This window comes from Podarcis muralis, chromosome 14, assembly GCF_964188315.1.
Source record: "Podarcis muralis chromosome 14, rPodMur119.hap1.1, whole genome shotgun sequence".
In the NCBI taxonomy this organism is placed as follows: Eukaryota; Metazoa; Chordata; class Lepidosauria; order Squamata; family Lacertidae; genus Podarcis; species Podarcis muralis.
Window position 1 is genome coordinate 48814546 of NC_135668.1, and position 14625 is coordinate 48829170.

The following is a 14625-nucleotide window of genomic DNA, read 5'->3' on the forward strand; positions in this document are numbered from 1 at the left end:
CTGTTTCATTCAGAATGTTTTTTCCCTTGTTTTCCTCCTCTAAAAACAATGTGCGTGTTATGGTCAGGTGCGTGTTATAGAGCGAAAAATACGGTATATAGCTAAGAAAAAGAAAAGTTTCTTTCTATCTACTACCAGCTATCTTTCAAAAATGTGTCACACAATCAAAGAGAAAGAGCAACGTGGTACATACAGACTACAGTCAAGAATGGTGCTTTCTCCTGTTTTTGGAGGGTGGCATCTATAAAAATACTGTTAGTCATAGTTGTGACTAATACTGGGCAACACCGTTATTAAAAAATCTTCTCCCAGCCTCTGCAAACAGACCACATTCTATTCGTCCAGACATAGTGGAATTTCACAGCCGAAAGGAGGATGGCAAACCTCACTTGTAGCAGAGCCTCTACCATCACAACACATTCTCATTAATATAAACCATGCTCATTTCAGAGAAGCTCTTTTTGAAGGAAGAAATGTTACAAATTATTGTTTAAAAGACATTGAATTAACTAACAACACGATCAAGCACGCACCGTCAAAAGCAGAGGCGGCCTTTTCAAAATAGAAGGCGGGCAGAAAATTCAGCACAGCGAAGGCAGGAAAACCACAATCCAAACAAGCAAAAGTTTTCTCTTGTGATCATTCACTAACGCAGAATCCACCAACCTGGTGCACCCCAGATGTATTAGCCTACAACTGCCATCAGCCCCAGCTAGCATTGCCACTCTTTTCCAGATACAGTACCTTGGGAAAGTGAGGTCTTGGCGTTCTGTGTGTGTGTGTGTGTGTGTGTGTGTGTGTGCATGGGGCAGTGGGAAGCACTGATCCAGGGGGCAGAGAGGCCATACTAACTAAAAGTTCCAAATGTGCCCACAGGCCTAACATGCTTGGTGACCTGTGGGTTGGGACTCAAACCCAGTGTACAGCAGAAGGACTTCAAACAACCTCATTCACTACAAACCAATGACACGCCCAAGGAACTCTTATCCATTGTAAGGATTGAATTATAGGCATCATTAACATTCTAAAGCACCACATGTGGGGAAATTCTACTATGCCAGGCATGGAACTTTGCCTGCTCAGAACGAGAAAACTCCAAAACCAGTGTTAGAAACTGACATATGAAAGCTAGGAGCTAAATGGCACCTTAAACCTAGGCTATGGGTGCAACAGCGGAATGTCTAGGTGCGATTTTTTTAAAAACAAGAATACAAAGCTGAAAATGAATGAATGAACTGCAGCTAAAACATTATGTTCACTTTTCGCAAGCTATAGTCCTTCCCCTGCCCACCCTCCTAATATTCTTAAGAGGGTCTCTTCTCCAGTCTTCAGAGAGTAACTGGAAGTGGGTAGGCAGGAAAAGGTTCTCCTTTCCTTCCACTCTGCAGTTTTAATCTGAAATCATAAGTGCAGTACTGCGCCCAAAGCTCAGAGAGACTGCTTGCGCTAATGAAATTCCCTGTCGCAAAATGCGCCTAGAATGGGAGTTTCGAACACTGTCCGAAACTAAGACACAGAAATGCAGCCCTAATTCAGCAAGTACTCTATGAACAAATTTGCACAAAGCGTCAATCTTTTTCTGAACCTAGACCAAAACCAGAGTGCATATACGCTCCATAAATATCCATTAGCTCATTATAGCACAAATAAAGACCACATTACGGTTCAGAAGCAACAGACAGAGAGCATCCATTGTGTTCTACCTAAGGGAAGCAAAACAAGCACCACACAGCTTTACCAACAACTATAACAGGGAAAACAGAGAAAGGCTATGGGGTGCATTTTACACAGTGTCTCTCTTGGGACTTGGTTCTGAATTACCGCACACAATCTAGACCAGTGGGAATAATTTGCACTCTGCTTCACAAGCCCATAAGAGCAAGCAGCACCACAGAAAGCCAATTCTTACTGTTATGATGCTTTGGCTAGTTACATACCACACCCTTAGCGCACAGAGCAAACTGCTGGACTAAATCCTATCCATTAAGAGCTTTTGGGGTCCTGATAGGTTCTGGACCACAAAGGCATTCAGCAGTTGAAGGGAGATGGGCAGCAGGGAGGGGGGAGACACACACACACACACACACCACAATTCCCAAAGGATAAAGCTTCCCAGTTAGAGCTTCTGCGCATTAGGGCCTCCGCCATTGTTACCGTGCGGCTGAAAGGATGAGTATAATGGAGATGAACCAAACACATCAGCCCAGGGGATCAACATCGTGCATTCATTCCAGCACCACTCAAAATGAGCAACAAGAAGTTCACTCCTGCTTTCTGTAGCCTTGCTAAAGGACAGAGGTGAATACTGAATAAAGATCTACCCAATTAATTGCAGTTTGGGGAGGAAAGGAGACACATGGAGGTTAGCGAATACGGAGGAAAAGACACACACCCCTAGGTCTCCCTTATAGATGGAGGATGGGAGGAGTGTGTGCTTAAGAAACACTCACCCCACCTAGTCTTCCAGATGATCAATAAAGCTTTTTTCACTCCGGTGGCCTAAACTGGGGGAACCTCTACGTACTTTAAAAAACTCAGGAAACATCAATTAAATTAAATTGTTTCTCGCCACACCCCTCCAACGAGTTTGTGTATGTGCATTAAAATCCAGTATGGTCACACACTTGTGTATATCATAAGAAAACACCGAGAGTAATTGTATTTGCCTTTGCGACAGAGCTGGGGGGGGGGGTTCAGCATGGAAAGAGGGAGGGGTGGAGAAATTGACAGCATCACATTTTTTGCCTTATGGTGGTGGGGAGATTGCCCCCCCAATCCCAAATCATCATTTTTTATAAAATAACAACAACAGAGGAGTTAAGAAGGCCTTATACCCAGCCCTGGGGGAAATGCGCTGAATGTATATACATGTCAATGTCTCACTCATCACATGGAAAACTCTTATTCCCCCCTCCACACAAACACATGATGTGAAGATTGGAGACAAACAACCCACTCCCCTTTTTCTGCTCCGCTGTAAAGAAACCTTGCCCTTCCTCACGTCAAGGTTTGTTTTTTCCTTATTAAGTGTTGCTTTAAACAGATAAAGATTTAGGATCTGTCAGCATGCAAGCATCCCAACGCAAATTGCAAAATAACAGGTATTTATTTAACAACAACCTCCATCAGGTGGAAAGTGATTGATTTGTATATATTAATAACTTTGTACTAATGTAACGTTTTTATATGCAACTCTGCATTTTTGTAATATTTTGTTTAAGTTGTCGGTTTTTGCTTCAGTTTTCTGGACACCGCTTTGATATATATTTAATATACTAAGTGGTATAGAAATTAAATAATCACATAAATAATCAAAAAGAGGGTGGTTGCCTTAGAAGCAGGGAAATGTCATTCCACACACACATATAAAAACACCCAGTGTGATGGAGCAGCACAAAACCACTCCCTCTACATTGACACCCCCACATACACACTTTCATTGAACTAAATCTATTTTGAACCCAGCCTCCAAATGCAATGCTTCAAGGCAGTTTATAACATTCAGTCACCCCCCCCCCCCAAAAAAAAGAGAGCGACTACAATAAAATATCTAAATATTGCTGCTTTAGACTGAGGAGGATCTGTTAGGTTTGATGCAAAGCTCAAGTTAAGTTTCTGGTGATGGATCTGAACGGCTGATAGCTTAAATGTGTTTAAACACACGCAGATAAAAAGCGCAACCCAGTCGGATGGGCAGGAAACAAATAATAAAAATTATTATCATTATTATATAGACACACACGGAGCATAACATATACGAGTGTATACATGCAAGCTATTATCCACGCAGATACACACGCACAAATCTGAGTGTGCACTCTCGCACACATATATCGCTATCTCTATAAAAGTGTGCATATGTATACAAACCTACAGGCGACGGCGACCCGATTTCATTTGTCCGCGGCTCTAAAGGCCATCGCAAAACAGAAGGAGCAGCCCGAGCATCTCCGACCACAAACCGGCAGCGAATACAAACTCCTGCCAAATAATAAACGCCCCGGAAGCAGCGCTAATGAAGAGTGCTTAAAAATACAGAGCACCGAGGTATCGATATAAATGAGTTCGCGCTCTTCCCGCCCCAGACACGTGCGTGCGTGTGCGTATATACACACGCGCACATTGCACGCAGGATCAAAAGAATCTTGATCGACATCAGCCACTAGCCGTAGCAATAAAGTAGAAAACACCAATGCACTGAAGACAAGAGGTAAAAACTTACCTAGGCAAACAAATACATTCTGGAGGGTCCCATCAATAATCAAATTAATAGATCTTAATTCTAATTGCCCCTGCTATTAAAAATAATAATAATTGCAGTAGTTGGATTTTTTGCTGCCACCTGGTTAGACACAGCAAAGCTGTCTATATCTTTATATTATATATTATTATTATAGATAGATAAATATATTATGATAGATAGATGATAGATAGATCTATAAAAATGCCAGCACAACGTGGCACGCTAGGACGACCTTCCTCCTCCCGCCACCCGCGCCCTAAAAGATGGAGAGCACCCACCACCCCACCCACACAAAGGCGCTCCCCACCCACCCGCGACCCCCAGTGAATTTCGGGAGAAGGCGAAGGAGGAGCCACGCGGGGAGGAGGATGGATAGAGGGATGGATGGAGGAGGAGGACCTGGCCGGCGCATCCACCTCCGCGGACCCTGCCGCTCCCTCCCTCGCCCGCCCGCCCGCCCGCCCACCTGCCTCCTGGGCTCAGGGCAGACTGAGGCCGCGGGGTCTTCGCTCGAGCAGGCCCGTCCCTGTCGGAGGCTCTCCTGCTCCCGCCGCGACGCACCACACAGCCAACTCCGTCCAGCTGCAAAATGGCGGCGGGGATGAAAAGGCCTGAGGGTGGGCGGAGCGGCCGCGCGAGGCTCTCGCCGCCAGCCTCAGACCCCCGTTCACACGAGCGCGCGCGTGTTGAACGCCTCCCCCTCCCCTTACCTCTCGCTTCCCTTAATGGCAGCCGCCGCTCCACGCCTCCCTCAGCGCGGTCCGGGTTCTCCGCGACACGCGAGTTGTTTTGGCCTTCCTCACGATGCGCCGAGCACGCGCGTTCCGACGCCTCGGCGCTGGCCCTTCCTCACACAGCCCTCAGGTCGTGTGTGGCTGGCGTCTCTTCGCGCACACACACAAACGCCTCAACGCCCACCCTTCCTCACGATCCGTGTGTTCAGCGTCTCTCCTGCTTACCCTTCCTTAGGGCCCTCACAACACGTGTGTTTGGCGTCTCTTCACACACAGCCCTCAATGCCCGCCTTTCCTCACGAGCCACCAAATATGCATCACTCTTCAACCCTTATTACTACCAAGACTGTCCCCCTTGATGTTTTGCCCTTCCACACGACCCACCAAACGTGTTTTGGCATCAATGCTTGCCCTTTCTTGCAACCTCTCAAATAAGTGTGTCTTTACCCCTCAACCCTTGCCATTCCTCACATGTATTCAGCATCTTCTCCCCCTCCCCAACATGCGCTTCCTCACAACCGCTCCCAAACACGTATGTGTAGCATCTCTCCCTTTTCCCAGGTTTTATGCCTAGTGCAACAACAGACAGAGGAGGAGGAGGAGGAATTGCTGGCTTGCAGCCGTTTCCCTACATCTCCCCATCATAAATGTGTGTTTGCTGGGGGTGAGTCAGAAAGGAAACTCCACTACGTTTCTCCACGCAATTGACTGGCCTCCACTGTACCGTTAGGCAGGGTGAGGCGCTTGCCTCAGGCGGAAGATGCTTAGCGCTGCTTCTGCTGAGCTCCTTCTGTAGGAAATCTATGAGCGTTGCACAGCCTTGTCATGCATGCCCTGAACTAATATGCAGCTCTCAGGCGCATTTGTTAGGATGCTTAGCACAATTGTTATTGACACTGCCTGGATTTGTTCAGTAAATTCACCAAGCATTCTCTTCTTTTCTCTCTCTTCCCACCTGAAAGTAGTTCCTATAAATACAGAGTGAACTGATCCTTCTGCGTTGGAATTTTAGGTCATTTTAAATTCTATTCCATTTTAATTTTAATTCAATGTTTCATCACACTTAAATCTCTGTTTGATTGTGGTCATTGCATTTACCATTTTTACCTATCTAAGAAGTGACCCTACTGTTTAAGCTTTTCAATTGCTACACGCCCCCCTGCCACAAATTATTCACACGATATTTTGTGTGTATTTCAGTGTTTTCTTAAGTATATTTTATACTTGAGCAGAGCAGCTTGGCCCCACAACTGTGGGTGCCCAGGGCCGTGGGTGCCATGCAGCGTGCATGGCCCTGGCACCAAAATTTGTGGGTGCCTGGCGCCTTCATGGGGATTTTTGTGGGTGCCCAAGGTCCCAGGGAGTTGGCACCTATGTTAGCGTGGAAGTAAAATTTGACTGCCAGCCCACTCTGCTTTGGTACGTAGACTGTGGGAGAGACCTTGTCCTTTTTCTCTGGAAGCAAAATGCCTTAGGCTGGCTCTGTCCATGATTGTTTCTGTCCAGAAACGCTGCCTCCTCTGGTCCTGATCCCTTTGCCATCCCAACAGAGCAGGCTGCATTCATCACTGATCCCAAGCAATTACCAACCTTGAAGATGTTTGGGTGGGGAATTCCTACCTTCTAGTCTAGGCAGGAAGTCATGGCACTTATTCATTCTGTTCAAATACAAGACAGACCCCAGAAGCTCTGTCCTGTATTGAACCTTGCAGCTCTATGGAGAAAAAGAAAATCAATTTTCCATCCCACTGTTTGTTTTTGCAATTGCTGCCAGTTAACTCTGCCCAGAAGTGGGTTGTTTAAAAGCATTCAGCTGCAAACTAAATTGTAGAGAAGACACATAGAAAGGAATTGGTCAGGATGAAGCTGAAATAGATAATATGACTAGATAATATAACAGAGTTGTTGTTAAGAAATGGATTATGGTGCTATAGACCTGATGTTCAGTTTCATCTGTGTTCCAAGTAGTTCAGCAGTGTGTGTGTGTGTGTGTGTGTGTGTGTGTGTGTGTGTGTGTGTGTGTTCCCACTAACACTTGGATAGATTGATTGATTAATTCATTAATCTGTCAGTTGTATACGCTTCTTTAAATACTTTTCTGGAAGTTGAAGATACAGTGCTTGGAAAGTTCATTTTAAAAAGGAACTAGTTCCAGTTTACTCCCTCCAAAAATGAATTAGTTCCAGTTCCAGTTTGCCCCCTCCAAATGGGAACTAACTCCATTCCAGTTCAATTCACAATTCATTCACGTGGTCATCAGCTTTTTTTTCGCAGTCTTCAGAATTTTACAAGCTGCTGTGCTGAAGTATAAAATATACTTAAGAAGACATTGAAACACACACAGAATATTGTGTGAATAATTTGCGGGGGGGGGGGGTGTAACAATGGAAAAGCTTAAACAGTAGGGCCACTTCTTAGATAGGTAAAAATGGTAAATGCAATGACCACAATCAAACAGAGATTTAAGTGTGATGAAACATTGAATTAAAATTAAAACAGAATTGAATTTAAAATTCCACTGCAGAAGGAACTTAAATCATATTCAGTTCACTCAGTATTTATAGGAACTACTTTCAGGTGGGAAGAGAGAGAAGAGAAGAGAAGAGAATACTTGGTGAATTTACTGAACAAATCCTGGCTGTGTCAATAACAATTGTGCAACCACGGTTTGAATGCTGGGGAAATTTGATTTCCCTTGAGCAAAGACGTCTGGGTCCTCTGCAGCAATTGAGTAACACGGCCACACATTTATTGTGGAGCAATGCACAGAAGCTGCAGGATCCAGCAGACCTGCCATGCGCATCAAATCGCCACTCATTCTTTCTGTCCTACTGGCAGAGTATCTTTCCTCGCATGCTCGCCTCTACTGATGCTTGCTTTTTACAGACACCGAGTCGTTTGACGCACCCCTGTGGAAGGTGGTCCATTAGGGTGAATGGGGCCCTGCCCCACCAGCTTCAGTCTGCCCTTAGCCAGCCCCTCCTACTTTCATCCATCCCAAGAGGTCCCCCTGGCTGTCAGCTTCTTCCTCCTCCGTCTCAGTTTCGCCCTTGTAGAACTTGGGAGGAAGGGAGATGGGGACAGCAGAAGTTGGCACTGCCCCACCAACCTCACCCTTCCCTCAGCCAGGCTCCACCTGCCTGTCTTCTTGCTTACAACCAGTGTAGGCAGTGGCAATGCCTGTTGACTTCCTCATCTTTAGTCTCATTGCTGGTTTTGCAGAACTCGCAGAACCGTAGAGTTGGTAGGGACCACGAAGATCGACTGCTCCAATGCTCTGCAGCGCAGGAATCTATCATCCAACTTGGGCACCCATGACCCTCAGATCAAGAGTCTCATGCACTGCTCAACATGGAGAAAGATGGGGAGAAAACTAGAGTTAGTTGACTCTGTCTGTCATGAGCAATAGCTTTCCCTGCTTCTCTCCCTGCCAAGTCCCGGTGGACACCAACCACTACCAGATCAGGGCAGATCTAGAATTGGAGGGCTCCCCCTGTCATTGGCTCTGGCTCCAAGTTTAGTTGGCCTCACTGCTTTCCACCCAATCAAGGGGCAGCAGCCACTGCTGAATGCGGCCCTCCTTTTCATACACTACTAGTCTATCCTCTCAAAAGCCAACCCCCGGGAACGCCCCACCACCGCTCCCATCTTCAGGCTCCTGCCAACTTTCCCAGTCATCAGGACTGAACACGGTTTCTCAAGAACTGCAAACAGCTTTGCAGGACAAAATTGCCCTGAGCTTTGTGAAAGCCTTCCCACCCACTCCACACCCCTTTCAAAGTCATATGTTAAAGTTTAAAAGACCTTGAAATATGAGTTGCACAAGGGAAGCAAGAAAGGAATTTCTCTGGAGCTGTCTTTAGGAACATCGAAATCTGCCTTATCCTAGTCTGTCTAGCTAGCTCAACATGGTCTATACCTTGGCTGACATCATCTCACGAAGGTTTCAGGCAAGGGACCTTTCCAGACTTACCTGGAAATGTTAGGGACAGAAATCCCTAACACAGCAACAGGAGACCCAAGTATTTTAATTGTATTCCCCCCCACACACAATTCATTCACCACTCTTCCTCTCTTTCTTATATTCTATCCTCTTTGAAAATCCTAGATTACAGTAACAATTAAAGAAAATAGTGATCGTTTGCTCCAGAATATAGTGATAGGTTGGGGTGCAGCTTAATATGTTTGTCATCACCTGAAGGCCAATGAGAAATTCAGCTGTTTGTTAAAAGATTGTTAAGTATTTAATAAAAGTACAGATGTGTTTCTTCTTTGAACCAACAAATGAGAGACGCAACTAAATGGTACTTTTGAGAGTTATAGTAATATACTGTTACGAGTTTCGGGGGGCGGGTAAGCGGTATGCCTTACCCCTGCTTCTAATTTCTGGATCCAGCACAGATTCAATTCCTGGAATAGCCAGGCTAGCTTCCTGGTGACGTCATGGTTGTTAAGTATATGGTATTAATGTAGCAAAGGAAGTGGCTGTGTGCCAGATGGCAAATGGATGCCCTCCCCCCTTCCTCAACTTGCTGATAGTTAGAAAGACAGGGCAAAGTTGAGAGCTGAGTGATGGCAGGCTGCAGGTTAGGCAGTTGGGAGACACAGCTATGCCTGGTTTCTTTTGGAATCCAAGGCTGCGGCAAGACCCTCTTGGGGTGTTAATGATGTGAACCCCTCTGTCAGGTTGTATATATGTATAAATACCCCATATATCCTAAAGACACCACAGTCTCTGCTATATCTCATTCCAAAGAAAACACAAACCCTGGGTAAGCGCCTGGAACCCCTGGAATCTCGTACCACTCAAAGATTTGGGTAGTGTGAACAATACATTAACTATGACACTATTGTCTGTGAATGGGACTTGCAGGATAATGGAATCTTAGGAACCTAGGAAGCTGCCTTATCAGATCATTGGTCCATCTTGCATGGTACTGTCTACACTGATTGGCAGCAGCTCTTGAGGGGTTTCAGTCAGGGAGTCTCTTTTGGCCCTGCTTGGAGATGATGGGGATTGAACATGGGACCTTCTGCATTAAAGGTAGATTTTCTACCACTGATCTACGGCCCTCCCCTCTGCGAAGCCATTGGGATATCCATCCACTGGTTGCAACCATTTGAAGAAGCCATAAGAAAAAGAAAATCATAGGCCATTGTGTTGACCCATTAAGAAAAACATCCACATTAAGGCAATACCTTTATTAAGACAAAATAAAATATTAAATAATAGTATACATTCATACATTTGAACAAAGTTTTCAAGGAGGTCATCTGAATTTTTACTGAGCATTCTTTCTAATTTGATTTGGGGGAAGTTATATGATGCTGTATCAAGCAATTGCTAACCCAAAATTTGCAGTGCTTTATCTCCATCGCTTTCCTTATGGCAAAAAGTTTGGTTTTGGTTTTTTTTTTTAGTGGGGAGGGGAAAACAGGTTTGTTAAGCAAGAATATCAAATCAGCTTTAATTGCAGAACCTGAATTTGTGGTATGCACTTGAATCCCACTTCCAAACTAGCAACAGTCTGGAAATGCCTCTAGAAAACGTTATTTGGAAGAGTCACACACACAGTAACCACTTGTGCTAGTAACTGTTTTGGCAAAGAAAGGGCAATGTGATTCCAAATTGTGGAAACCCAGCAAAATCAAGAAGACCCCAGTGAGTTTGTGTGCATGGATGTACATATGAAACATAAACAAGGACTGACTGAATAATGGCCCTTTGTGGTTAATTGGCAGCAGATGTTTTCCAATCATCTACTGACTTCAGAAGTCACCTGAATCTCTGCCTGAGAGATGGATCTAGATTTTCTCTTGCTGGATAGAGACAGGATAAAGTCCTCTCCAAAAGCCCCCTCAAAGGCCACGATTACCGACTGACGGAACTTCTTCTGCCCTACAAACACATAAAGGATGGGGTTGATGCAGCTGTTGAAGAATGCCAAACTGGAGGCCAAAGGGATTCCCAAGAACAAAGCCATCTTGAGTTCATGATTTGCAGAACCCTTGGACATCTCTAGCAAGGAGAATATGTGATACGGGAAATAGCAGAGGAAAAACGACACTGTCACAGCTATGATGATCCTGAAAGGTTTGGTGGACTTGGTTAGACGTCTCCGTTTCATCCTGACTGCCACGATGCTGTAGCAGACCAGGATCACAGTGAAGGGAAAGAGGAAACCAAACAGGAACCTGGATATGATCATAGCTTTGTGCCTCATCCTCCAAAGCCTTCGTGTCTCCTCAGTATTGTAATTGTCGGACAGAGCAAAGTTATTGAAGCAGCTGGTGACGTTCCTGGAGTTCGTTGCGGTGTCTCGAAAAATGAGGTACGGAGAGCTGATGATGAAAGCTGTGACCCATGTCACCAGAGCGATGCCATACGCCAGCTTTGTGGTTCGGTAGTTTCTGGACCACACTGGGTAGACGACCAGAGCACACCGATCCATGCTAATGATCATCAAGAGGAAGACACTGGCAAACATGTTCAGGAAGGCAATGGTGCTGTTCAGCTTGCACAGAAGTTTCCCAAAAGGCCAGTGGAAGCCCAGAGATGTGTAGGCGATGCTGAAGGGCAGAAAAAACGTGAAGACGAAATCCGCAATGGCCAGGTTGAGAAACCAGACTACGTTCACCGTCTTCTTCATCTTGAAGCCTGCAATCCAGATCACTAGGCCGTTCCCGGTCACCCCGAGGAGACAAGAAACGCTGTAAATCACTATGGACAGGAGGTGCATGCGTTTTTGGAGGCCCAGATAGCGGTCGGTGTGAGAAGAGGTGGTGTTCTCCTGCCACCAGGTCAAATTAGACCGGAAGGTCAACGAAGAGCTGTTCTCCATTCCCAGTGAAGTATTCATCCTCCTGAAATCTTATAAAAATCATCCAAATATTTGAGAAAATAAACTTCAGGAAAATACAGGGTTAGCTATGTTAGTTACTGCAACTGTCTGCAACATCAGTCCAGCTGAAATTGGAATTTATTGTGGCAAATTAAAGAGTTTAATTGAACTAAGGCAACCTTTGCTTCGGTTGGCCTTAAACAATGATCTTTTTAAGAAGGAGTGTATTGAAATTTGGGTATTTGCTGCTAAATATTTCTAGAGTGGGTGAAATATTGCTGTTCATCTTTTCAAGCTTTGATGTTATATTTCTGCTCCTTGATCATTCCGATTTATATATTACTTGTGTTGTTATTTTGGCAAGCTTTTGAGGCTTCTTCATTATAGCTAAATGAAATTTATCGCCACTACACCAGTTCCACCAGACCAGGGGTCTGCAACCCGCGGCTCCGGAGCCGCATGTGGCTCTTTTACACCTTTGCCGCGGCTCCGGGGCGGATACTAGCGAGGGGAGGAGGCGCATTGTGCGCCCCGACACTCCCCACTGTGGCGGGCGCTGTACTGGCTGTGACATCGCATGGGGGCGGTGTGTACGCTAGTCACGCACCGTCCCGACGTCACCTTCCCGGTTTTGCGGCTCCCAGTTTTTTTTTCTTCGGAAACGGGTCCAAGTGGCTCTTTTTGTCTTAAAGGTTGCAGACCCCTGCACCAGACCATATCTTTGCCCCATCTCTCTAGCTGCTAATAAAAATACATAAAAATTCTATTTTACTTTATTTTACATTGCTGGCTAAGACAGGGATCAGGAAGACTCACCCCTTCTTTTTGCCTCTTCCAACAGATGTCCTTGCTGGTTCCAATTCCTGGAGCAATCTAACACGTTTTCTCTAGAAGACTTTAACGGAGTGTTCTTCCCAGCGGTGAATAATCTTGGCCTGAATCTTTTCCTTCTTCTTTCCACACGTCTCTGTTTAGGGGAATTTTGAGAATCTAATTTATTCCAACCTCTTCTTCCCCTACATGTTATTAATGGAATTTAACCCTTGGACTAGTTGTAATATGCGGCATGTTTTTATTTTGGTCACCAGCTGGGGTGGCTTTAAAAGAGGATTGGACAAATTCATGAACTACTAATGACTACTAATGACTACTAATCACAAAGGCTGTGTATTCCCTCCATTGTCACAAGCAGTATGTTTTCAAGGAGAGTAGATGGTATTGACTATTTAAGGAACATTCCTTCTGATTTGTTTGTTGGGAAGTTAGATGACAGTTTCAGCTGTACTATACATTTAAAGCAGTATTATACCTCTTTAAATAGGGATGCGGGTGGCGCTGTGGGTTAAACCACAGAGCCTAGGACCTGCCGATCAGAAGGTCGGCGGTTTGAATCCCCACAACGGGGTGAGCTCCCGTTGCTCGGTCCCTGGTCCTGCCAACCTAGCAGTTTGAAAGCACGTCCAAGTGCAAGTAGATAAATAGCTACCACTCTGGCGGGAAGGTAAACGGCATTTCCGTGCGCTGCTCTGGTTCGCCAGAAGCGGCTTAGTCATTCTGGCCACGTGACCCGGAAGCTGTACACCGGCTCCCTCGGCCAATAAAGCGAGATGAGCGCCGCAACCCCAGAGTCAGTCACGACTGGACCTAATGGTCAGGGGTCCTTTATACCTCTTTAAACAGTCATGGCTTCCCTCAAAGAATCATGGAAATTGTAGTTTATTAGTAGACCCCTCAGCTCTTACCTGTGGCTCCTGGAAGCTGGAAGCATGTGACAGCTGCCGCAGCTCAGAATCAGCTTCAACTGGCCTGCTAAGCCAGGAGAGGAGAACCGATGGGTCTCAAACCCTTTGAGAATTAGGAGACAGGCTGCGGTGGATTGAGCAGATGAGACCAATAGTGGGTCCAATCGTCAAGTAGGCAGTTTCTTCACATGGTTTAGAGGGAAGTGAGGGGCAGATGGAGCTTGTCAACCTGCGAAGGTAGCCCATCTAGGTGAAGGACAACTCTGATCCTAATTCTCCACTGCCCAGTGCCGGATTTACGTATAAGCTAAACAAGCTATAGCTTAGGGCCCCAATCTCTCGGGGGCCCCAAAAAATTTTAAAGGAAAAATCAACTGGATGTACAGTGGTACCTCGGGTTAAGAACTTACCAGTAATTCATTCTGGAGGTCTGTTCTTAACCTGAAACTGTTCTTAACCTGAAGCACCACTTTAGCTAATGGGATCTCCTGCTGCCGCCGCATCCTAAAGCAAAGTTCTTAACCCAAGGTACTGTTTCTGGTTAGCGGAGTCTGTAACCTGAAGCGTATGTAACCTGAAGCATATGTAACCCGAGGTACCACTGTAATTTCCAAAATAAAAGATAAAAAGCAAATAAAATAATACCTACATACAACAACAGTGTTTTGTGTTGTGTAGACTCCTATTTATGTGCAAATGGCTTTAGATACCTATTGGGTCCATAAATTACCATATATTCAACACAAAAAAACAACTGCAATTTGTTGTTGACAAAGGACAGCTGGACATAGAAAGGGCCCCTTTACCTTCAGTAGCTTAGGGCCTCATCAAACCTAAATCTGGCCCTGCTACTGCCTTGTGGGATGCAGGGGTGGGGGACTCAGCCAGATGGGCGGGGTATAAATAATAAAATGAAAATAATAAAATAGTATTAGTATTCAGGAGAAGAAAAGTCTCAGGAGTAAACCCTACGCAAATCCAGGATGGAGCACCCTAAGACAGTTGCACCTAAGGGGGGGGGGGTCACTTCAGTGCTGCTAACACAGTGGTTTGAACTTCACCCC

General features: G+C 45.4%; 2 protein-coding genes across 7 annotated transcripts in view; both read right to left on the bottom strand.

The window, feature by feature from the left end:
• PRPSAP2 (phosphoribosyl pyrophosphate synthetase associated protein 2) overlaps positions 1 to 5309 on the bottom strand; it is a 32555-nt gene extending 27246 nt beyond the window's left edge. Inside the window, exon 1 of one of the 6 annotated variants that reach the window (XM_028705596.2) lies at positions 5203 to 5309. The gene's annotated coding sequence lies outside the window, so the exon portion shown is untranslated. The other 5 variants (XM_077918661.1, XM_028705593.2, XM_077918662.1 and 2 more) reach the window with 5 other exon arrangements.
• Positions 5310 to 7945: 2636 nt separating this feature from the next.
• LOC114584707 (chemerin-like receptor 1) lies at positions 7946 to 12818 on the bottom strand. The gene is made up of 3 exons (XM_028706748.2): positions 12636 to 12818; positions 10758 to 11848; positions 7946 to 8035 (listed from the first exon to the last, which is right to left on the bottom strand). Exons 2-3 carry the CDS (start codon positions 11835 to 11837, stop codon positions 7946 to 7948), a joined length of 1170 nt encoding a protein of 389 aa, XP_028562581.2. The 5' UTR covers positions 11838 to 11848; positions 12636 to 12818.
• Between the last annotated feature and the right edge of the window lie 1807 nt (positions 12819 to 14625).

Excerpts from the sequence above, each read along its gene's own strand:
- LOC114584707 (XM_028706748.2), bottom strand. The coding sequence starts at position 11,837 with ATGAATACTTCACTGGGAATGGAGAACAGCTCTTCGTTGACCTTCCGG. Across the intron at positions 8,036-10,757 it reads TCTCTCAGGCAGAGATTCAG|TTCTACAAGGGCGAAACTGA; the intron begins GTGACTTCTGAA and ends CTTCCTCCCAAG.